General features: G+C 37.7%; 1 protein-coding gene across 2 annotated transcripts in view; it reads right to left on the minus strand.

The window, feature by feature from the left end:
• Window positions 1-25,245, minus strand: part of LOC145230608 (cGMP-specific 3',5'-cyclic phosphodiesterase-like) — a 30,458-nt gene extending 5,213 nt beyond the window's left edge. The window contains exons 1-16 of one of the 2 annotated variants that reach the window (XM_080096079.1): window positions 25,120-25,245; window positions 16,949-17,093; window positions 16,046-16,213; window positions 15,330-15,488; window positions 14,241-14,330; window positions 13,398-13,654; window positions 12,796-12,859; window positions 12,668-12,715; window positions 11,815-11,949; window positions 8,218-8,361; window positions 7,756-7,902; window positions 7,128-7,256; window positions 6,248-6,357; window positions 5,458-5,646; window positions 4,585-4,729; window positions 3,476-3,634 (exon numbers count right to left, since the gene is read on the minus strand). In XM_080096079.1, the coding sequence (XP_079952205.1) occupies window positions 3,476-3,634; window positions 4,585-4,729; window positions 5,458-5,646; window positions 6,248-6,357; window positions 7,128-7,256; window positions 7,756-7,902; window positions 8,218-8,361; window positions 11,815-11,949; window positions 12,668-12,715; window positions 12,796-12,859; window positions 13,398-13,654; window positions 14,241-14,330; window positions 15,330-15,488; window positions 16,046-16,213; window positions 16,949-17,093; window positions 25,120-25,136 (2,106 nt within the window). In that variant the 5' untranslated portion in view covers window positions 25,137-25,245. Of the gene's footprint in view, window positions 1-3,475; window positions 3,635-4,584; window positions 4,730-5,457; window positions 5,647-6,247; window positions 6,358-7,127; window positions 7,257-7,755; window positions 7,903-8,217; window positions 8,362-11,814; window positions 11,950-12,667; window positions 12,716-12,795; window positions 12,860-13,397; window positions 13,655-14,240; window positions 14,331-15,329; window positions 15,489-16,045; window positions 16,214-16,948; window positions 17,094-17,535; window positions 18,335-25,119 lie in introns of those variants that run through there. The other variant, XM_080096078.1, reaches the window with a different exon arrangement.
• Between the last annotated feature and the right edge of the window lie 205 nt (window positions 25,246-25,450).

A 25,450-nucleotide genomic window follows, 5' to 3' on the forward strand; every position in this document is an offset into this window, starting at 1 on the left:
TGACTTTAAAAAAACTCTTAGATCTGGTCCAACTTTTAAACTATTTTGAGTTTTGGTTTCATGTTAAAATAAGTGATACTTTAGGTTAGTAAATTATAGCAGCATAGCAAGAGTTGTGAAAATGTTCAGCTCCTACCTGTAAAGATTCCTCATTTCACAAGAACGACAACTTTGGATTTCAATTTTTTAAGCTCGTTTACTTTAAGTCAGACAATCAAGTGAAAACCTATAAGTTGTCAAAAAGATTGTTTAAATTTGAGAACCAGTGTTGATAGTTGAATGATCGGAAACCTTTTTTCTTACAAAACCTAAACTATTATCTAATAACGAGGGGCTTGTATGTAGCTGTGTTAATCAGATACAAAACAAACTTTGCTCTTCGTTGTTTCCGTTTAAACTCGATCTGCATTTAAGAACTGAGATAAACAGACAATTTAAACTTCATACGTACACCATGACCATATATTGACCCTGTCTGTGCATTAAATTCTTAACATATCTACTTTAACACTAGAAAAACAGCTGATCTGAACTGCAGATGTGAGGTAAAACGCTGAAAAGACGTCGCGACGCAAAAACCCGAGAAAAAGAGCAGTTTGTGGGTTTGCTGAGGCGGAGAGACACTTCTCTGGTGAGCCACGAACGAGAAAACCAACAGATATAAACGTAAATTTATTGATCCCCGCCGTCGTTTATTAACGATTTCTCAATAGCTGCTTTGGGCTGCCTTTATTTGTTCTACTCTTGTTCTGTCTTGGCTCGTATATAACTAATGACACTTGCTTGTTTGTTTTGTGGTTTTACGGGAAGGCAGTCTGATCGGAAAATTTGAGCTGCGCTCATTGGATGTTCGCAAAACCGCACGTAGCTCGCAAAATCAACCTACAATGCAAACCTACATTAGTGGGACCTGGCATTGTAAAACTTGATACTAGTCGAGCAAACAATACTACTGTTGTTGTATTGGCTGGCGGTTTGGGTATTTTACGATGATTCGCGCTCTCTGTGTAATTCTATCTATGCCTAAGATGTAAATTTGCTGATGGGTGGAAAATAGTTAAAGTCCAACATAAATTCCGTAAACCTCATCTGGTGAATTACTTTGATGCAAAATCGTAACTACGGATTTTTCGAACCGTTACAATTGCTTATTTGAATATAATTTAGCGTTTGTGTGAGTGTAGTTCCCAGCCTTTATCGACGAATTCCTCTCATAACAATTAAAAACGTTTTCATTCCTCCCAAATAGACTGCATAATAGTTGCTAAACCATACGAAGATCATTTAAAATTGGGCCTTCTATCAACTTCACAGAACATATTCGCAGACCTAAAGTGTCTCACATGCAGTGGTGGGAATCAGTCGTTTTGCGCCGGTTCTATAGAACCGTCTCACTAAATATATGAGATCAGCAAACCGGTTAGCATTACTGGTTACTGTCAATCGACTTTTTGTAACAGAATCGGCTGAAAAATATGACTTTTGTGATAGAACCAGCAGACAAACAAGTTTGAATCCCACCACTGATCACACGTACAAATAAAAGTAAATCCCTACCCGGTTAGTCTTCTGCCTTATACTATTTGGGAAAGTCCAATGTCACAACACCTGTAGCATACATTACGTAACCATTCACGTGCCACCCCGCCCCCTGGGGTCATGACCTCTGGAGCGATAAAACATTTTTACTACGTACTTTCCCAAAACCCGACCCATCGTAAACTAATAGCGGTTCCTGGAAAGTGTCAACAAACAGGAGGGTCAAATGAACGAATATGTGTGGCTTTCTGTGGACGGAATTCCGTAATTTTCCCATGAGTTTGTTTTGTTGTGTGTTCGTTTGATAGTTTGTTGTTTGTTTGTTTTTTTATTGGTCTGTTTGTTTATTTGATGTTTCTTAGCTAGCTTGCTGGTTTGACTGTTTTTAAGTTGGTTTAAGAGTTTTAAATATTCAAAACTAAAACTTGCAAGTCACGTCTGGTTCAGTAGAAATTTGTAATTAAATGTGTGTAAAACATAATCTACGTTTCGACAAGGACCTCTTTAATATCCGGCGTACAACTCTTAAATACGAAGATATCAGCAGGCACTAAAGGCTTGCGGAAAAGAGTTGTGAATAATATCAAAAGCCCTTGTGGAAACGTGGAAAATTTTTTAATGTATAGCACGTCCCTGACCAAGACGCGTTTATTGTTGTGCAAACGTTGCCATGACGATAATATTTTGTATTTTAAACTGACTCATCCCTTAATTAGTCACGTGACTGAAACGTCACATTCGACGTTAAAAGGTTGTTTTTGCCGTTTTTCACCTCAGACAATCTTTCAGTCTAGATTGCGTTGTTATCAATTGGACAGAGATAGGGAGCGAAAATTGGGGGTGCAACTGACCCCCCAGGCACGCTTATCGATTTCTACAAGACAAAAATCGGAAAACCTGCATTCAACCGAACATCTGTTGCAGTTCAGAGCGAAAACAATCCAGAAATTCTCCACTAATAAACTGATGGAACAACATTGGCCTTTTATGTCTTGTTAGATCGTGGATTTTTTACCAGAAGCTTTGGCGAAAATATCAATTATACAAATCCTCTGAAACGAATCACTGTAGTTCCAAACTAAATATATATTGTATGTATCAAGTATCTCTATACTTTAAAAAACGTCTGCTTACAAAAATTGGGGGAATTTGGAGTTTTTGCTGAGGAATGTGTGAATAAATGTTCCGCAAGCCTGACAAGGTTGATAACCACTGGTGTAGGCACTTACACGCTATTCAACATGCCTATATATACACGTCTCTACATTAAACCGTTCGGCACTACACTAACGAACGGCAGATCCCGTAATGGCAAAAAAGGAAAAAAAATGTTATCGATTAAAAATAGAAGTCACAAGTATAAACACATCGTTAGCTGAATGTTTAAACGAAAATGCATTCTACACACGCAAGAACTCGCATCACGCAAAGCTTGTGAATTGCGCAAAAGGCATTTGAGAATACTTAACTGCTTACTGTGTGAAAATGCTCACAGTCAGGTGTATTATGGTTTAATTGAGGTTTTATAATAATAATAATTACAATAAAACCAACATATAAACTTAGTTCTACACGTAAATTAAGTTCCTAACCCCCATCCCAGTGTCTTTAAATAACTGAAACTGTCCTCGATCGAAAATTTCTTTTTGTGATTTGAGTTCTTATTTTAAATCGTTGCAGTGATTCTTAACGGCGGCTCTCAGGGCCGCATGCGGCTCCCAACTACTTATTTTGCGGCTCGCACCAAACCTCAGAAAACCACCAAAGATTGCTATTTTAGTTTTCAAGGTAAAAATCTTAGTGAACTCCTGAGGTTACAGGTTTTTGCGGCTCCTTTCACACCTAAAAAAACTACCATTTAACCACGACAATAAAAAGCGAACCGCGGCGTTAAAAGCAATGTCAGGAAGAAACGGGTAAAAACTGCTAATCTAACCTCATAAGCCATGGAGCAAACTCCATCGATGAAACCGATTTGCATCTTGGGAAGATCTCCCGCTTTGCTTCTGTCCATCATTGGCATCGGCTCGGTTCCGAAAAGTTTCCTTTCCATGTCTCCCTGGTCGTAAAACTCGCTCGTGACGAGGTGCGCCATCTGGAGGAAATTAGGCGGATTAATTTTTTACTCTTCAACAAAAGTTTTTAACTCCATTGTGTAAACAGACTATTAACTGTTTGTGGAAACTTGGATATTTTGCTCCAAACCCACAATAAATTTTATGTGTTGGCAATAGCGTTCTAATTAAGACTTAAAATGAAGTTTTCAAAGACTTGAAATTACAATTATTTACACTTGCAGAGCAGCTAATAACTTAATTCCTGATTACATTTTTACAAACACACTAGATACAGATTTTAAAAACAACTTGACCAAAAAAAACATAACTGTTAGAAATTTAGTATGGGGTGAATATAACTTTGCAAAAATTTCAACAAATGTCGATTAATTTTGCGATGTTAGAACGTATTTAAGCGGTTTTAGTTTGCTAAACTTCGTTTTTCCATACATCGTAAGGTAAAAAGAAGGTTTATTTACTCTAAACGACCTTGAGATCGTTAAAGTTTACGATTGTGATGCTATACACGATATAAAAGCGATAAAATACCAGACATAGCAAGTTGTAAAATTCGGTTTGGATTGAACATACACACTCGGCTTCGTTATAGGGTATCTTCCATTGGTTTTGGACTTAAATAAATTGCTTTTATAAAAAAATGTAAAAATATAAAGGGTTTGGCAAAGCACGCAATACGGTCTTCTTGATTTTCAACTTATGGGTTCGAATCCCACCGCATGCCCAAAAAAATCTGTACCCGAAACTTGACAAAGCAAATTTTGCTGCGTTTGTTTTTTAACCCAACTCATGGATATGTGATAATAACAGCCCGTTAACCCACAAAGGGATACAAAAAATGCAACATGAAAAAAAAAAACACTTTAACAGACAACAAAGCATGAAAACTAGTGCAGTTTGAAATAACTGTGAAGTTTTGAACATTTAGGCAAACCCTTTGTGTGCAAATCGTTTCTCTCATCCAACTGACCTTTTGTTGAACCTCCCATGGCTTAGTAATGGATGAGAGGTCACATGCGGTCATCATCATCGACATGAGCAGCATTCGGTTTCCATCACTGAAATCTCTCTCTTGCGGTTTCTTCTCCAGTAATCCCTTGAATGTGTTTCTCCGTCTGAAATCCAACGAAACGTTTGTTACATTAAACTTATTTCGGTAATGTCTAACTTATTTTTTTCAAAGTCGGATGTAAGTGTAACGCGCACATTATTTAAGCGAAAAAGATAATGTATAGAGTCAACATTACGATGTTCAATACTTTTGGACATTTGTAAGCGGGTCAAAGCCGAAAATAAGTCCAACTTAGGCCCAAAAGTTAAATACAACAAGTAAATTACGATGGAATTAAGGCCACATGTGAAGACATGACCGAATCAAGGTTTTTTTTCGGTAGTTTCTTTTCCTGTCGAACCCCACCCTCTTTCCCTGACACGGGTGGTTAGTTCTTTTAGGGCCCCTCGACTGGTCCCACCAACATTTCCCCCAGTCGTGTTCCCCCACAATACGCCATCCAACCTCACTGTTTTGTAAACCCCAGTCACATAACGCTTAATAATAAAGTGTATCTGCAGCGCGGTTAATCATTATCCACCAATTGTGCCTTCCACTGTTTTGCGTCTCATAACGTTTCAACGTTGCGCAGCTATTTCCAGGTTGGTGGTTGTTTTAGTGCAATTGTGTCGCTTTGATTTTTACAGAGCAAAATGAACTCAACTCAATCAAATCAAACCCATTATTTTGGTAAACTTAAACACGGTTCTAAAAAGTCTGATCCGACTTGCAACCCTCTTCTGTGACAAAACCTTGAAAACGACACCAACTTCCTGATAAGATTCAACTCACTGAAAGTATAGGGCAAGATCTGTTGCTAGGATGGCGTGTTTCACAAGTTCGCATGTATCAGAAAACTCATTTTCGGTAAAAGACTCGAAAATGTTGTTTCCCTCCATACTACTGATGCGAAGACATGTGTCGTAGTGATGGTTCTCCAAGGTCGATGTGTTGTACAGAATCGCCATCGGTGCAGCAGCCCTGAAATGAAATTGATATGATGGTTTATGTTCATAACAAAATGGTCTTAATATTTTGAATTTTTAATGTTTTGAATACTGTTTTGTACAGTCGTTTTCAGCAGTCAGATTCAGTAAACTTTTAACTTTGGGACTATATGCACCATAAGTAGTATTGACTTTATAGAGGTGTGTATGCAATTGTATTTTTGCACTGACTTTTCGACGTCCTATACAGGTCGCCTTCACCCGGGTAAATAACACTGATTGCGCGTAGTACAGTGCGTGTTTCGGCTCCCCCCCCCCCCCCCCCCCAAGTTTAAGACGCGTTTATTGCATTATCAATTCCGACACTTATGTTCTGAGCTAACAACTAATTTTTGGAGATTTTTATGAGAACGAAAATTGAAATAATTTAAAGAGGAAAAATTTTCCGTTGCATTTTCCGTAAACAAATACATTAATTTTACTACTTTTCATAAAAGACATAGCTGGCAGAGTACTTGTGAGTAGAGAAAAAAATTTTTGGTGCAGACATTTCAACAATCGCTGTTGCCATCATGGGTGCAGGTTACCAACTGGTTTAAGATACTTACTTTAATTAACTGCAGTGAAATCGTTACCTGATTAGGAAGGCGTTGTTTGTTCCGCGGTGATCGATATCGTGACAGAAACAAGCGACCACAAGAGTGAACTTCTCCCTGTCTGTAAACATTGTCGGCAAACCCGGGGTCTGATAAAACAAAACAATTTTGATGCTCAGAAAAGTTTCGTACTGAAACCAATGTTGCCTTAAATTTATGTCATTACCCTGATGAAGGTGTCTCGTATGGGACATCGAAGCGTCGGCATATTATAAAAAAAACTGCTGGAAGAGCTACACATTTGTTGATACATTACGCCTGTTTTTTTACTTTGGTTGGCAACTTCAACTTAATTCAACCCATTAGGTTACTCTGGATTGAAGCAATACGCTCAAGTTCCTTGCTGATGGAAACACGACGATAGGATTAGAACGCAGAACCTTGCGAAAATATAGCGCTTGCGACAAGTTATAGACGAATAGTTCTCAACCTTTTATGAACCGTGACCCCCTAAAAGTATAGTTTGGGCTTCGTTGCCCCCTTTAAATAAAAATGTAAGATCTGTGTCCCCCTGCAAAAAATTTAAATGGCAAACTCGCTTGGAAATTCTGTATTAATTTCGGATTTAAACAAATCAAATAGAGTAAACAACAAACTATAATCGTGACAAACCTCAATATTAATGAAGAGTGTTAAGGAATAAATATATTTGCAGCACGCACTCAATTTTGCCCATCAGAAACGAAAATGGCTCAATGACTTTTAGTGGGTGTTACAGCTTGTGGCACACCTAGGGGGGCGAGGACCCCGGTTGAGAACCACTGTACTTAACCATGTTGGCAATTTTGGCATACACAGCTACACGTGTATAACTTAACCCTTGCTGAGTTTCGAACCCACGACCTTTGCATGTTAATACCTGATCGTCCTTATTCATTCGATCCAGTAGCAGAAACATAGTGTGGGCGACGTTAAGTCCGTGTCTCCAGTTATGATAATACACAGGTCGGTAGCATCTGCGCACGCTTATCACCCAACGTAACATTGTCTGCAAAATAAAGCAAGTTTAAACAATTGAGAACAAAAAATATTTTCATGTAACACAATCAGTCAATGATTTTATTTAGAATACAGGCATCATTTTTTAAGCAAGTGTGTTGTTAGTATTTCTCTGTGTTGCAGAATATAAACAGTTCCATGTGCTTTAAAAACCCGCATTTTTTGCCCAATGTCTAAATATCCTACCATAAAAGTCCTAACCAGTTCAAATCACTCCTTAAAAACAAACAAATATGTTCGCTTCATCAGATACGCGATAAATAGTTGGGCCCCATAATAACTTGAGCGCTCTTCTTATTTGCAGTGTATTTGATTTTTTACACATTAAAAATATCAAAAGGTTTGTTTTTAATCATTCTTTCTGAAACTGTTACACCAAGTGACATTTTTATCATACCTCCTGCTAAGTTGACTATAAACATTAAAAAAGGCATTACTCCCCCACTCCCCCAAAAAAATCCCTTTCAGCCCCATTACAACCCCCTCACCTCTTGTCTTATCTTGAACAAGTTGAAAGCATCCAAGTCCTTAAACATCCTCATGCAAGCCATCACTGTTTCGTCATCACTCATCAACAAATCGCTGAATGTGAACTCGTACAAGTTGTACTTCTCGCCATCCGGTATCGGCTCGTTCTATGACGTCACAAGGAATTGTATTACGTCATCACAATTACAACACAAAAATATTTTTACAGAAGAAAAAATCGAAATATTGTGAGTTTGTTTGAACTTCAACGTTTGCGAACGTTTCATATGACGTCATGCAATGGTGACGTCACAAATAATATAATTACGTCATAAAAAAGACGTAACATCACAATTGAAACACCAATTCTTCTACAAAGTATATTATAATATTTTACGTCATCGACTATGTGTATGTCGACATAGAAATCGTATAGGGTCGTCGTGCGCACCACTAGGTGTCGGTAAAGGTTCGATACTCACCTTCACTCTTTCGAACTCGTTCTCTGTACATCTTGTGTGAAAACGAACAATTTCGTCTGATACATCGGTCTTCGCTTTGTTGATTGTGATAGAATTAAACCCGTTTGCGAAAAGCAACCCGTTCATCAGATAAGGTCGAATCGACTGAAAAACGACCACGGTTTTAAATGTCCTACTGGAATAAGGAACTGATGATGCCATTAAGCAAAATATAAATTCCTTCACATGAACCAACTGATTCGGTTTCAACCAAGGTTTTTATCGTGTCAAAAATAACAGTGCACAAGCAAAATGCTTTGGGATTTGATAAGGCCAGGTAGATGATGGGTGGAATTAAATTGAAACGAATATAAAATTTAACCGCTTTAAAAACCGCAAACCGGTTCGGACCGGATAAATTTGCCCAAACCGGAACAAAACCCGAACCAGAAAATATACATTTTTTAAAACCTGAACCGAACCCGAACCCTTAAAAACAAATCAAAGCGAACCTGAACCCATATGACAAGCGGGTCGACTCCCTGACTGATATTGTTGTTTTGATCAGATCAGTTTTTATTAGTTTATAATTTTGTGAATCCCAACGCATTAAATCTATTCATGAATTCAAACCCCACACCACACACAATATTTACAGAATGTTGTCAAATATTTTAATCAATGTAAATGGATGAAAAGGATGTATTCTATATTTATACCCAGGGTTGCCATACCGTCCTTATTTCTAAGATTTGTCCTTATTTTGAAGGGTTATGTCTTAGAAACGTTTATTGTCCTTATTTCTAAGAAATGTCCTTCTTTTTGACCTACGTCCTTATTTTGTCTTATTTTCAACAATTACAAGGAACAAACTTAGTGAAATGACAGTCAAATCCCTGCTATAAGTAAAAGTAAACCTAGACCTGAGCTGTCATGAGATGCACGAAGTATTCTTTATAAACAAGGAGTTGCTGGAACAGATTGTTTCTGGTCCAAATATTGCATATGATATGTCATGGCTCGTATACATGCAAATATTTGTTCAAAAACGTTTGTTTCGTTTCGTATGAAAAGTTAATTTTTCGGTTGTCCTTATTTTTGGTTTCATGTCGATGGCAACCCTGTTTATACCTTTGCCACAATGTCCTAATTACTTAGCTTTTTGCAAGTTGAATTGTGCCTCAACTTTTAGATATATACTGTGTGTATAACTATCTATTTCAGGGGTGGCAACCTTTGTTACGGTAGGGCCAATTATAAATGTCAAAATTGGATCGAGGGCCGCACATGTGCATCACACAAAGTGATTTTGCTTTGTTTCTTACCAAATATGCTTAACTACAAGTATAATTCGTATTTGATTCTAGCCACATTTTGCCAGATCGCAGAAAACTAGCATCAGGCGCATTAATCGGCTCATAAATATGTAATAATTGGACTCGTTTACCAGTACTATTGAAATCCATGCGTCTCTGCGGGCCGCACAATCTTTAATTAAGGGCCGCAGGTTGCTCACCCCTGATCTATTTGAATAAGATAGTGAAGATACCTATTACTTAGGTGAAGTATACGTATCTTAAATAAACGTTGGATGACTTCAGACTTGTTAAAATCTTCAGTCTGTCAACTTTTAGATCGATTTAAAATTCATGACGTTATATTGACGTAAGCATATACAATTAATTATGTTTTTGTCCATATTTTTTTCTTTTCTTTCTAACGCAGATTTGTTCCCACGTTTTGGTCAAGAAAGAATGGTTCAAACTTTTTCAAATTTACACACATTATAGATATCGGTCTAAAGAGGGTCCATGTGAATTTTGACCCCGTTTGATCCCTCGGTTCACCCACAGCCCCCCAAAACGTAAATTTTTTAAAACGGCTATACTTGCTAAAGTACTTCATTTAGGAGTTATATGCTTTGGATTTTGGTGCAATATAAGGTATTTCAAAGAATTTTGTACCTTAAAAAAAGATTTACCCATTTTCACCCCTTAAACCCCCAAAATATTCGTTTCTATCCAACACTGGTTTGTTAATTGCGTTTGGTCAAGAAAGAGTGCTTTAAATTTTTCAAATTTGCACAGATGTTAGTTATTGTTCCGAATTTGATCCTCCTGAAGTTTGACCCCAAACGACCCAGCGGTTCACCCACAGGCCCCAAAACGAAAAAAATTTAAAACGGCTGTATTGACCCAAGTACATAATCTGAGGGTTTCATGCTTTGTTGGTTGGTGCAATGTAAGCTATTCTAAATAATTTTGTAACTTTTTATTGGATTCACCCATTTTTACCCCTTAAACCCCCAAATAATAAGTTTTAGGCAAGAAATACAAGCCCTAATGTGCTGAAATGTTAAACAATTGTTTGCAGTAGGTTATTCGTTTGGTATTTAAAAATTTGCCTTAATCGGCCAAATAGTTACTTTTGCAGCCCATAATATGTGTACACTGTCAGTCAGATAGAAGTCTCAACTCTCAAGGGAGTAATTCACTTGTTTACGATTAAGGCGTGTGAATGCAGCGGGAGTGCTCAGCTTGACGTCCGCCGGACGTTTTACGAGACAGTCGTGTTGGTGATTAGATATTAGCTGTTTTTGCGCAGCTATGCTATGTCGTTTTATTAAGTTATCAAACACATTTTCACTTTTTTCCTTAAAAATCTAAAAATAACCAGGATGTTTGTTTACCATAAATCCGCACAAACGCGCGTGTGGGGACCCATTCGTTTTTGCTTGCAAAAACAATCATATGTGTAGATCAAATGATGTGTATAGTAAATTGGTAAATATCTAACAATGATTGTGCCCTATTTTTACTGTTACCAATTCGCATATGCATATGTGTGGGGACCCATTAGATTATGCTTGCAGAAACAATTATGTTATAAAGTGCCAGGAAAAAGATAGGGACCCAATGAAATGTAGGTGCCAAATATATATCCATTATAAATATAGTAAATGGTATATGTGATACATCGTTAAATATGATATAGTATATATAAACTGGCAATATATAGAAAAACCACTATTCTAGTTCCCAATTTGTGTTCGTACGAGAAATTATTGCGTTACGATTGTTAAAAAAACGGTTCCCAAATGATTCTCGGCGATTAAACCGTATTAGCTTCATATTATTGGATTTAAAATGAGATTTGCTGAAGCAGACAGATCAAAACACGACACACTGAATCACAGTTGATTTTGTTACCGGGCGCTTCTTATGCAACACAAGTAATTGCTTTATGGGGTTTGTTACGAATTGAAAACTCAAAACCCCGATCACAGCAAGGGTATGCAAACGCGAAAAAAAAGGTTTAAAAAAGGTTTGCCCTAGATCAGGGCTTCTCAAACTATTAGTCGCGACGTAAATTGGGGTCGCGAAATATAATGCTTTATTATGTCATTGTCACAATAAATGGTATATGTGCGTAAATTTATTGTTTAAACATCATTCACGTGTATAGGCTATACCCATCAAGAGGTCCTGTAGAAATTTCTTTTCTAAAATTGGGTGGCAGAGCAAGAAAGTTTGAGAAGTCCTGTCCTGCGTTAACAACCCATGAAAAAGGAGTTGCATTGAAAAGTGACATTTAACACAAAATCATAATGACCCTTACCTCAATAGTGGCTTCGTCGTTTTCATCAAACCCAGTCTTTTTATTTCCAAGATGTAAAACACCCAACAATCTGTCAGTTCCATCGTAAAACGGGACACACAGAACCGTCTTTAAACTAAATCCGCGTTTTTCATCCTTAAAAATTAACATTGTTGGTAAATAAAACGTAAAAATTAAAAATGCAAGTCAATATGTGTGTATGAAACAGTGAGTCTCAACCGCGGCTCCCAACGACTTATTTTGTGGCTCGCACCAGACCTCAGAAAACCACCAAAGATTGCTATTTTCTGGGGTCTCGTTTTTTTAGCGGCTCCTAACACACTTAAAAAACTCCAATTCGGCCCCGACAATGAGATAGGTTGAGAACCACTGGTATAAAGTATCACACCGTGTTGTGTGATTATCAGGCGCAATAAAACCAGCAGAAGGGATGTAAGTTGCTGCCGTATACAACAGAGAAAGAAGAATTAAAGATAGAAGCAATTAAGCGGTGATAAAAACGCAAGCAAAATAGGGACGAATGCAGTGATACCTGAGGCATGGGCAAAGATTTTACAAGTTAAACAGGAAAAAAGGACTTGTATGTTTTGTCAAAATTATATTTGAATATTGTTACAAATATTCCACGATTATTTTTAAATGAGAAATTGCCAAATAACGCTTCGCCCGATTTAGACTTCAGCTTGTATTTTTGGGTCAAAAATATTTGGAATACAAAACCTACATAGCCATATGATAATGATATATTTGAATAACGTTATATTTTTGTGCGATTATTTTATAGGATAAATTTCAAATAAAAGCTTCGCCAAATTTAGACTGCTATTAACCAATATCAAATGGATTCGCTTACCTCAAGTTTGAATTCGGAAAACGGTGTAATTTTTGACATGTTGACTGTCTGAAAAAAAAATACACAAATATTCACGCGATTTTTTTGCTGACGTATGTATAATTAACCATAAAAACTTGCTGACTCACTTTTTTCGTTTCCAACGTTTTCTTGATTACTTTGTGGCTGAACACCCAGTCGGATTTCTTTAATCTAATTAAAAGTAGAAATTAAAACGGTAATAGCTTTTCCGTTGAACCACAATGCGTCGGTCCCCAAGCTTTCCCATATGGCAAAGCACAGGCTACAAAAATCTAGCTTCCGGTGGGATTCGAACCCATGACAATTCCGGGACTCGCGCTCTACCAACTGAGCTACACAGGTTGAGTGGAGAATCCAACGAAAGTCGAATCACAAGCACCGTAGCCAGCCTCGTTGTTTGTAATGTGACGTCATAAACTGGTTTTTGATTACTTGCAAATCTATTTATATTGTTTCCTACATGTCAAATCCAGGAGAAGAACAAAATTAAATTTAAATTAATCTGTTTAACATGTCTTCAATGGGAACGGATTCCCTTTGAGCTTTTTTTGGTGTGTACGGTTTTCCTTTAAGCTTTTTTAGTGTAATCGGCTTTCCTTTAAGCTTTTTTAGTGTAATCGGTTTTCCTTTAAGCTTTTTTAGTGTGACCGGTTTTCCTTTAAGCTTTTTTAGTGAGATCGGTTTTCCTTTAAACATTCGGGTTACTTACTTGGTCATGTCAACAACTTTCTTTACTTCCTCCTCTTCATCAAAGAGTCCTCCTTTCGGTTTTTGGAGCAACATGTCGTAGGAGCGGGCGAACTGGAGACTTCCCTCGATATTGCAGTTGTCAATGAGAGCAACAGCCAGCGTGTATCTTTCGCACTGGACCAGTTCTGAGACTTGGAGTACGAGCTCCTTAAGGATGTCGTCGTAAGCACGAGCTGGCCACAAGTGGGCGACACGGGACGAAAGTTCTTCTTGCAACTGGGGAGCAAAAAAAATTGTTAAACTTTAGTTTGTTAAGCTGATTTCTGATTCGGTATAACGTCTTCGGGAGGCATGGCGTACTATTATTTCTATGTGAGTGTATCGATGGTCTGCATAGACGCTTCAGGGCTAATCCAAGTTATGAATTTATGTCTTAACTTAGTTTGTTGATCACAAGATGAAAACGTTCATTTCCGGATTAAATCAGTTGACTTTCTTTCATAGAACAACTATAATTCGCACATTAAAGCATTTTTAGTTGTCTTTTTATATGACATGCAAATAGAATTGCTTGAGATTACTGTAATATTTACATTTAAATATATCCGAGTTCATCAAAAATACTTATATGAATCCTTTTTACAGTAAACCTCGGTTAATTCGAACAAAACTTAGATACAAATGATTTGTAATGTTGTAAGCCTTGAACTAATCGACATCGGTTAATCCGGATATTTGCCTCTTCCGGACAATGTTTTGGCCCAAACGGGTCCGAATTAAGCGAGGCTGCAGTATTTCACAAACCCTGCAGGAAACACGTTGAGCAGGTCGGTTCACAAATCGGATTTATTGCATCACTTACCCTAGCTCCTTGTTGAAGTCTGTTTATTTGCGCTGTGTTCCGGCAGTTTTGAATCGCTCCGTCGCATAAAACGATAAAATGCTCAAGAACCTAAACCGAAAAAAGTAAAGCAACTGTTCGTAGATAGAAATCAATCTCGAATTACCAAAGACTCTTATTTTTTGGAACATATGTATACTGTATACTTTAATACAGGGGCAATACTATTGAGGGGGTAGACATATTTGCTTTTGATGGCCGTTTTACAGGTTGTTGTTTCATTCGATGATTTAAACCAGTGGTTCTTAACCATGATCGCATACCACCTACCTGAACCCTGTTTGGATGGGTAGACCAGGGGTGGGGAACCTATTTGTTTATAAAGGCCACCAAATGATTTATCGACACTCGTGTAGGCCGCATAGACTATATATTCACTACATTTTCATCTTCACTACAACATTCAGGATTTATTTAACCTAGAAATTGCTGAACCTGGAGTTTTTGGTAGTCCTATGGAAATCGCTTTATGCACCACTATGGGACCATTGGTCTTGTTTGTAAACCGCTGCCCTAGAACTAATCAAATAGTAATGTGGAATAAAGTCAAAAATACGTTTCTGCCTATTTTTTTCAGCGTCTGGTGCAGTCTGTATTATCAACATCCTAAAAATGTATTTTGCCATCCAAGCCCACACTTAGTGCCCTAAAAGGCCGCAGGTTCCCCAGCCCTGGGGTAGACCAACAGATAGGTCTATTCTTCTTTACAAGGTTAGCATATTTCTGAAACCAGCAAGGTTCGCTGTTCCAAATTAATTTCGCTCAAAATCACGGCTGATTAGTTGTGTGGATAAATCATGTGTCATTGTCAGTTGAACAAATTTTATGACAAATGCCCGTTAACAACACTATATTTTAAAACTGGATATTATTTGCAAAACTTTTATTGGATAGAAATATTCAATCATAAACATAACTGCCAAAGTACTGGTGTATATAGAATACATCGTGCAGACGTTTCATGTTTATGATTAAATTACTCTTCAAGTCCGTGTATAGTTTTCCTAAATGGAAATACTTCATTGTTGGCAACAAATATATTTTTCTCACCTCCTCATCTTGAGATGTGAAAGGTTCTTTCGATTTCTTGTTGAGAACCTCGACCACACCGATGACGCGGTCCTCGCGCTCGATGATGATTGGCTGACAGAGCAAGTCACGTGATTCGAAGCCAGTTTTTTCGTCGATCGTTTTGTTAAATTTTGGATGCTGGATAAAAAGTAAAAAACAGGAAACTAAAAAAACAAATAGAATAGAATAACGGACAAACAAACGAACGTGATTAAAGTGTTTATAAACGGGTATAACTGATGTGGTCTTTCATATCACTGATGATGGCATGAGCATTTACCAATACATTTGAAAGATAAAGCATGTCGCTTTTTACGTATTTTGGGCCTATATTTTCACCATTAAACTTATGAACAGATCCGTATGTAGTGTTTTAAACAAAGAGCGTTTTTTAAAGTTTTCATCGCTGTAAATCACAATGAAATGAATATCTCACTAGGAAAAATACTTGTAAAAGAAAAGTTACAGAATAAGTGTAAGAAACTGGAGTGCCGTTGGTGGCTTCCCTAGCCAATACGGCCGATGTCTCGTCACCAGCTGCACTAATGAGACCTTGTTGGTCGAAACAGTGTACACTGTCTGCAGCTTATCAATTTATTAGCTATATGATTTTACAAGTGTAAAAAAATTGACACTTTAGTAAAGAGAAGAAATGGTTAGGAACTTAATTATGAAACGAACAACAAAATAAATACCTCGTATACGCTAGTAACGTTTATCGAAGTTTTTGTTTTTGCTACTTCGCCAGCCAAGCCGATGTCCAGCGGAACGACCAGCTGGTTACGTGTATCGCACACAGCCTGTTCGAACGTTGACTTCGGTGTAACGTTCCACAGACGAGACACCAACTCTTTGCTGTCACCCTGCGGAAGATTGGTGCTAATATAGATTTCATTCAAGTCACTTTTTATTTCTATGGTCACTTTATAAATTTGGTAAGTAATAAACGGTTTCGTTACAAAGCCAGGACGCTAAAAACGCATGGGTTATGCTGGAGTCAAGTGTCTGTTAATTGAATGAATTTTGTCCATTTATATGCACATGAAAATCGGGATGCTTTAAATTTAACACGTAAAAACGTAAAATGATTGTTTACCTAGACATTGCAATTCGTACACAACACCAAATATCACATTTGTACCAAAATAACTTGATCAGTGACATAATTATAAAGATACCTTGTGTAGCGCAATCCCTAACAGTTAGTTGAAGCAAAGCATTTAACCCAATAACTGTTTAATTAAAAGAAATCAAGCATGTTTTAAATCATGATATCATGTAGGTTTTGTGGAATAAATAGGGCAAACAATCAGTTGGGGATTCAATTTTTCTGTCAGCCGATTCTATCACAACAGTAATAATTTTTAGCCGGTCCTGTTACAAAAAGTCCATTGACAGTAACCAGTAATGCTAACCGGTTCGCTGATCTCATAAAATTTCGTGAGGCGGTTCTATTGAACCGGTGCAAACCGGCTGAATCCCACCACTCCAAACAATGTTAAATTGAAATAAATAATGCATGTTTTGAGTAAAAATCAAAATATCATGTAGGTTTTGTGTATGGAATAGCAAACAATGTTAACGAAATAAACTATTACCTTTGCTGAATCTCGGATCCAAAACAGACTGCATCTTTCCGCCCCGAGAAGCTCAGCGACGCATTTCAACGCTTTGAAACAGAACTGATCGGGATTCTCGACGGTGGGGATTTCCCTCGCCAACTCGATCAGCAAACTGTGTTCGCTGTAACGAAAAAGTACGTCGTTATTTCGATTGCAAGACACCGATGTCTGTGTGACTTGTGTTCTAAGGAAGTAATAAGGCTACCATATCATTTGCGTCGCATCTGATTTTTATTGTTTATGATGTCATAGATATTAGTTCGTTAACCTATTCAAGCATATTGTGCAAGGGCGACCCCTAGCAAGGTTCCGGGTTTCGTAAACAATGTCATGAAATAAATAATAATATAGGAGGCGTCTTAACCTAAAAACTAGAACAGAAAAGCAACGCAGGCCTATGAGTAAAAAGATTTTATGAGAAAAAAAAGTTGTTTTTTGTCTGTGAAACTTTCAGGCATCAAAACTTGGACAAAATTTCTTCTTGGATATTTCTTAAACCATTTGAAACTCTTAAACTGTTTTTTCTGAACAAGAAAGTCGTCCTTCCGATGCAAAGCACTCACGTTGCAAGTTGAACTGCTTTATCCCGTTCAGACTTAGTAGTTTTTTCACGGTCTTTACGACGCCGAATCGCGAATCGACGGCCAGATTCCTTTATACTCGTTTTTCTCTTTGTAACATCGTTATGAGTTTCTTCAATCGAAGATAAGCTTTCACTCAAGTGTCGGGCTTTGGTTTCCTCAATGGGAGCCAAGGGTCGCCTCGAAGGTACATTTAGGGGTCGTTTGGCGACTTGAGGCTCACTTAACGCCATGGGTGTATCTTTGCCGACCTTGGGGTCACTGAAGGTCTTGCGTTCATTTTTGGTGGCCTTGGGTTCACTTAAGGTCGTATCTTTGGCAACCAGTGGGTCACCTGGGGTCAAGCGTGTATCTTTGAGAATCAGTTGGTCATTTAAGGTCATGGACATGTCTTTGGCAAACTGGGGGTCACTTAAGGTCATGCCCTTGGCAAACTGAGGGTCACTTAAGGTCATGCGCATTTTTGGTTTTGGGGGTAATTCAGGGGGGCAGTTCTTAAGGTCAATTGATGCAAGTCTTCGCGGTAGGGGGGTCCGTTTCAGGCCGTCGTCGTCTGGTACGGGATGCGACTTGTAGCGGATATATTCAGTGAGAAACGAAGGGTTGTTCTCGAGATAGTTGGTAACTGCGCTGTGCATTTTGCGTTGCAGGTACTTGGCCAGAAATTCCGGGTTTGAATCCAGGTAGCACTCGACATTTTGCGGCCTGTCCAGCAAGGCTCGACTTTTCACACTATCTATCAGTTTACTACCCATCTGTTGCACACAAACTTCAAATCTTAGCATTGATATTAACTTGCGTTTAAATGCGAACTAGCACTGTACGTAAAACCTGCTAAATCAAGCCGTTTTTTCAGTATTTTCACGCAGTCAGACGGGCTATAAAATTAAGCCCACTGCGTTGGGATTCGAACCATCGACATACGCATATCTGAAGAAAATTTTAACACACTTGGCTACCGGTTAAGCATCCACGAGTTTTAATAGAGAGAGACTTAAAACTTTTGGTAAATGGGTATTCAAACCAATAGGTTTTAGACGTATTAAGTATTTTGCATCCCACAAAATTAGAGACAGAATAAGTTACAGGAATGAAACTCCAGTAAATACAAGCGTTACGAATATACGAAAGCAATAGAATATCGACGTAGATTGTCCTTGGAACCAACTAAACCCGTTTTTGAAGATATCCCGGCGCATGATTGTGACGTAAAAAGTGATCGCGTCGCGGCGTCATACGTCATAATCAAACCATTATCGCGCAACACAACGAGCGTCACTGCAATAAAACCGACAAGAACTCAAACAAAGTTAGAACGAGACGGACCACCAGCGTCGCTCGCTGTGCAAACAATCCGCGGCGTTGCCGTGCCGTGTTCACTCGTTTGAACAAAGGTTTGACGTTAATCAATAAAATAGCAAATTTTTTGACGATTTTGATACGTTTGCTTGCGTAATGGCAAACGAGGCAGCGCGTTGTAAAATGCGGACTGTTACGTTAGAAAGGGAAGATTGTCGTAACTGTCGTCGCAAACAAGTTATATCTCCTACCTTAATCACACACAACTGTCTGCAACTTTTTTTCGAAATCATAACTTTTTATTTTATCCAGAGTTAGTCGTATATCAGCCTTGTGGGAGCGGGTTCGGGTTCAAACCGACTTGATTCCGTCCTGACTTTACTCTTTGCCACATTTACGTGGCAATATGACCTTGATAAAGCAAATTTGCGGCCCAAAGACAGTCTCTCCTGAAAAAAATTGCGCTCCAGTTTCTGACGTACAACTAAGGTTTCATGATGGTTTGTTTCCTACACTTAAAACCAAGGGGCGTTTATTTTAAGGCATGACGTTTTAGTTTCATGCAAACGTAACAAAATATTTGAATCGTCGTTTGATCTTCGTCTTATCTTGGTCAACAGTTTTCAGACAGCAACTTTTTTGGCAAGGTATAATGATTTTGCTGGCGGAACAAAACGTTCGACAGTTTGGTTGTCAAAATTATAAGATTGAACAAAACCACGGGCACCCGTTGGTTCGAACAAAAAACCCGAGTAACACCTGATGTGGCTTGAAACGTTTGTAAAGCAAAACTGCAGGAAAGCTTGTATTTAACTGCAAACATTTACCAATCTCTGTTGTTATTTTTTTTACATACCAGTTTTTTGCTAGGTTTAGTCAGTTTCAATTCACAAAAAAACAAGAAATAAACTTTTACGTGCAATATTTAAACGAAATGAAAAGAAAACAGGCATCTTTATAGGTTGACACGACCCAGTCAAAAATAAAAACTGTAGTACATGGAATCTACAATTTTGCTAATTCACATTCACATTTGGAACACTATATACGGATCTGTTCATAAGTTTAATGGTGAAAACAACGGCCTAAATAGACGTAAAAAGCGTCATGCTTTATATTTGAAACGTTTCGGCAAATGCTTATGCATTCACATTTATTTGGTTAAACTTTTCACTCGAGGCAGGCTCTTTGAAACGCTGCACTCGTATGAATAATACATCGAATTTCGAAAGGTCATTCCTTTCATCCGTCACATGCTATCAGTGATAATGGCCGTCGGCTCGACATTATGGATTGATTGCGCATGCGCACTACACATCATTTTGATAGTGATGACGTATAAATCATGACGCGCCGAAGCAAATTCGTTTCGCACCGAAATCTGTTGTGTAATGAATTTTATGCGAAAAAAAAAGATTTTTTTCGGCATTATGGTTTTGCAGTGGTGATGTTAGTTTCATAAAACAGTTTAAAAACAGATAGTTATCATAACCCCGCGTTTCATACGTGACTTTTTTATTTGTTACTTTTGCGATCTGTATTTGATTAAGCCCTTTTCGAAGGTTATATGTACCTAGTGTTTAAGCATTACAAAACAACCATGTAATGATGCCGAAAATACTTGTGGTCCATAGACAAGTTATTGGCCTTTTATTGTTTGCTATCAGTTATTTGATATTACTTCTTAAAATTAGGTTTTGTATTGATGGAATATATTTCAAGCTACTATGCTTGTTGTGGATGCTTTCTTTATCCTTACTTAACAATGAACTGACCCGCGATAGTTATTTAATTGAACTGCTGGTCCATGGCCTGAAACGAGTTATGAACCACTGCCCTACACGTACGACGACATTCACAAAAACCCTAGTGTAATCAAGTTTCGTAAAACAACTTCACTGAAAAGGCCAAAATCACAACGACGCAGCACCCAAGGGGAATTGTAAAACAAAGGTCAAATGACCAACAAACTATATTCGAATACATAAAAACCTCAGCTATTAAAAACAGTCAACTAACTTTAACAAGCAGCAAAAGAACTATTTGTTATCATTGGGATAATTCGTAAATATTATATGTTCGCTATTCTGGTCAGCAAAAAAAAGAAAACAAAATTTAAACTCAATGCGGTAAATACGCCTTTATTATAATGTTTAAGTGTTTTTTCGGTTGTTTTATTTGCTTTGGTTTCTTATGGACAAATTACGTAATATCACCTTTGGTTTCGGGATCAAATATCAAAGAGCTTGGCGTTGTTGGCAGGTTTAAATGACGACATTTGACACGAGATGAAAAGAACGGAAACGATAATGTTTGATAAGTTAAGTTCAAAGCAGGACACGAATCAATTACCTTAAATGTTCTAATCTAATAAGGTTCTATTTGAATAAGAAACTGACGATGCCTTAATAGGCGAAATTAATATTTCTGTTGCAAATAAAACTTTACACTGACGCTGATCGTCTGCCACTCTTTTTCAGTATAATTTGTATGTTCTAATCTAAGTACAAATTTGTTCATTTCATTTTTGTATTTTAAATGAGAAGTTAGCATGGCAAAACACGCAACCAACAAAAGTTGATGCTTTTTACCCTAGTTTTTCACCTTTTTGCGAGTAATTTGTTTTAAATTCACGGTAGCCAAGTGATATTGTGTTGATAACATTTATCAGCTAGAAAAAAAAAACTGTGTTACCAACGGATAAAAGCGACTCAAAACTTTTTTTACGATTAACAAACATAAAGATAAAAGTAGTGAAAGATCTTATTCAAACTCCAAACAAACCGGGCTTTTATGACGAAATAACGTCAACCTATATTTGAATAGTTGCCAAGCAGCAATGTTGACGCGTGTCAGTCAATAAGATGTCAATTATCCAAAGTCAATAAGAGTGAAAATTAACAACATCGTTTACCAATAAGGTTCAACAAATAGTCTAAGCGGCAAACAAATGGTTGCTAGTTGCTACCGATATTGCGTACTTCATACTCATGTTTAGCGCACTAAAAACTCACTAAAATGTGTGTGTACATCTAATGTTTTTCACAGTGGTCCTCAGTGTACTCAGGGAGCTTGTGTGTATGCCCGGACACTCAAAAAATCTATGCTGCACATAAACTTGTATGTAACCACATGCGTACATCTAATGTTGCTCACAGTGGTCCTCTGTGCAGTCAGGGAGCTTGTGTGTATGCCTGGACACATAAAAATCCATGCTGCGCATAAACGTATGTTCGCCCGCAGCGTGCACATTTGATGTTGCTGACACAGTGCACCCAAGGAGCTCGTGCGTTTGCTACAAAAACTATAGGGGGAACTGACAAATAGTAGCGACTTGGGCGTTCAGCCATTGCGAAGCTATATTCTGTCGCTGATCTTTAGCGAAGAGCATCACACACATATCGATTTTTAGAAACAGGCCGTTGCTTCGACCTTTTCAGGCAGAGCTCTAATGCCAACAAATACGTACACCTCACAAGCACACAAAAAACTGTTTATATAGACCAGCAAGTCTTGTGCGATCAGGCGTTGCAAGGATCTGTCTTAATCGACTAAAATAGTTGGCAAAAGTGCTTAATCTTGGCTATGTCTAATGTAAAAAATCTCGTTCTTAGCAGCACTTAGTACTTTACGATATAAAACTAACTTTCTAACCCGTTTCATGCTTTGCAACTTCTGTGCATGGACGGCTAATATTAAACACATTCCACATAAAGTGGTGTAGTCTAAAACGGCAAATTGCTTTTGTTGGTTGATCAAAATCGGATAGTTCGGTTGTCAAGCATCGATTGTGACAGATGGGCCAATAGTAATCCGCGTGGACAATATGCTGCATCGCTGATAATCGCTTAAATCCGATTCAGATTTGCTGTTGGATTTACAACCGCCGTGTCCACCAACGTTTTGTCACATTGTGCGTTTTCTTGCAATGATAATTTTCACACCGTTACAACTTTTTAAATCCTCAAAAGCAGTGTTACTCAATATCGAGTCCGTGTGAGGGACTACCAAACGATCAGCAAGATTTTTATCCAATTTTTTTTAATAATTGTAAACTTTCACCAGGGCATTATAGGCTTGCAGGTTATTTCCTTGGAATTTTTTTGCTTAAACGGCATTGATCCAACCTATAGGAAACTAGTATATAGTATACGGATCTGTTCATAAGTTTAATGGTGAAAATAACGGCCCAAATGCACGTAAAAAGCGACGTGCTTTATTAAAATATTTCGTACCTTTTTATCATTCCTTCACGTGACTCAAGTGTATATAAACGGGCATAACTGATGTGGCCTTCATATCACTGATGATCGAATGAGCATTTGCCGAAACGTTTGAAATATGAAAGCATGTCGCTATTTACGTCTATTTGGGCCGTTATTTTCATCATTAAACTTTTGTACATGTCCGTTGCGCAAAAATGACACAATGATGGCAGTTTTGTCTAATTTGAATACAGTAGCCCTCGTCAACGATACAATGACACAACGACGTCACCTTTAACGAGCTGAATTGCAACATGCAGAACAGGATGCAGACTTTCAGGCCTGTCAGTCAAATTGGTATGACGGGAAGGCCCATGAGGCTTTCATTAGCTGCTGTTGCGTCCCTATGGAAATATACGCCGTTCCTAGGCCTGTTTATAATGCATGTATGTGGTCGACTTTCCAACACATTGAAGCTGTAGTTGCTGATTTTACACTACATCAAATATTTTGACACTACTTCAAGCAATTTGACACAGCATATAAAGTTTTGTAGTTTTAACACATATTTTCACACTACATTAATAATTTTAACACTAACCAATATTTTTGGTGTCTAATCGATCAAATACTTCAAGCATTGACTTCCACAAGACTTTTAATGTTCATTTATTCTATTTGAATAAAATACTGAAGATTCACATTACTTTTTCACATTAGTTGGATACGCATTTAAGAATAGTAATAGGCCTTTTGGACTTGCGTAAGTTTTGTGACCTGTTTGTAAACATTAAAAAATATTTCTACACAAACGCGATGCTTTATACATCTTTGTGTAATGTAACAAATCAAACTGTTACATGAGAAAGCAATTGCAAACGCTGAACAAAACACAAGTACAGGGTTTAAACTAGCCTTGCTACAAGTATTAGTGTGTTACTGGTTGTAGCAATTGCGTTGTAATGTTTGAGCAAAGCATTTGTCTTGTCTGTGTTAACTGCGAAGGCATTCAACCAAATTACAACATCCTGAAATTGGTTGACAGGCCGCTAGCGTTTTTTAAAAATCTCACATAGATTTTGTTCAGCCTTGCGCACAACCAGATAAGTACGTGGTTAAAACACATTATAGGGGATTCATTGTATAGATTGTTTCTTAAAAACACTTAAAAATCATACCTGGAAATACATACGATAAAAATAAATACCTATTGATTGCACGATTGAAATAACATACTGAAGATGCATTAGTAGGGGGTTGGCATCACAGATAGGTTCAACGTGCTATATACGCGACCGCTTAGGGCATTTCGACCATGTAACACTGTAGTGTAAGTTTGTGTTTATTGATTAGCCAAAGTCTGACAACTATTACCAACTGTTTGCTTGCTAAGCTCGTCCAAACTTCTTCCGGGACCCAAAAGCCACGTTGTGATTTCTATTAGGCCATTAATTATTTATATACTCCGGCCCATTGGGGTTTTTCGTTGTGCTTTCTGCAAACTTGACAGATCCCATACTGTCTTTGAAGTTTGGATTTGTTACGTCACAGATTGATTTATGACGTATATATTGGTACCTTACGTACACAGGTAGTTACGACCAAACAAAGACCATTTAACAATTGTAAAAAATATTAAGCGCTTCATTCAAATGAAAAGAAAGTTTTTGAAAAATGAATGAATGTATTCTTCGGAAGTATAGATAAAATCCACTTGTCAAATACCTATTTTCAGACAGTTGTTTCGAAGTATTTGTTTCAAACGGTCGCACATTTTTACTCAAAATAACATTTCCTCCAGTGAAAAACAATCACAGCTTTTGGCGTTTGGCTCTACCAAGAGCATGTGTGTAACCTTAAGTATTATAACTAAAACATAGATAACATTCCCAGTGCCCATTGAGTTGTTAAGCCTGTATTGATCGGCATGCGCAGATAGAATAGTAGTCAGCAATATTGTGTGTGTGCTGACTAAAATGCTTATGCAGCAGAACATACTACTACTGCGAGATACTACAAATAAGACGCAATACATACGTTTAAATCACAACAAATGTATTACCTTTTACTTTCTTCCATCTTGCTTTGCGGTTCACTTATGAATAATGTAGATTCGGTGCAAAAGAATGTTTCCTCAAATGAATGTCGCAGCAGAACGCAGCATTTTTCACAGGACACTTAACAGACTATTCCTGTTGCAGAAAAACATTGTGTTCAGCTGTTTTTGCGACGTTACAAGAAAATATATGTCTTACAAGCTGCTCTACTTAAGCTTAACGGCAAAACCCTGTTGAGACTTGCACGAATGCTGCTTTATAAAGTCCTCTTACTGTCTGCATGCATAAATTCAGCATTAATGCATCTAAAAATAATGTAATACGCGCGTTGCTTTG

This window comes from Phallusia mammillata, chromosome 5, assembly GCF_965637545.1.
Source record: "Phallusia mammillata chromosome 5, kaPhaMamm4.hap1.1, whole genome shotgun sequence".
NCBI lineage: Eukaryota > Metazoa > Chordata > Ascidiacea > Phlebobranchia > Ascidiidae > Phallusia > Phallusia mammillata.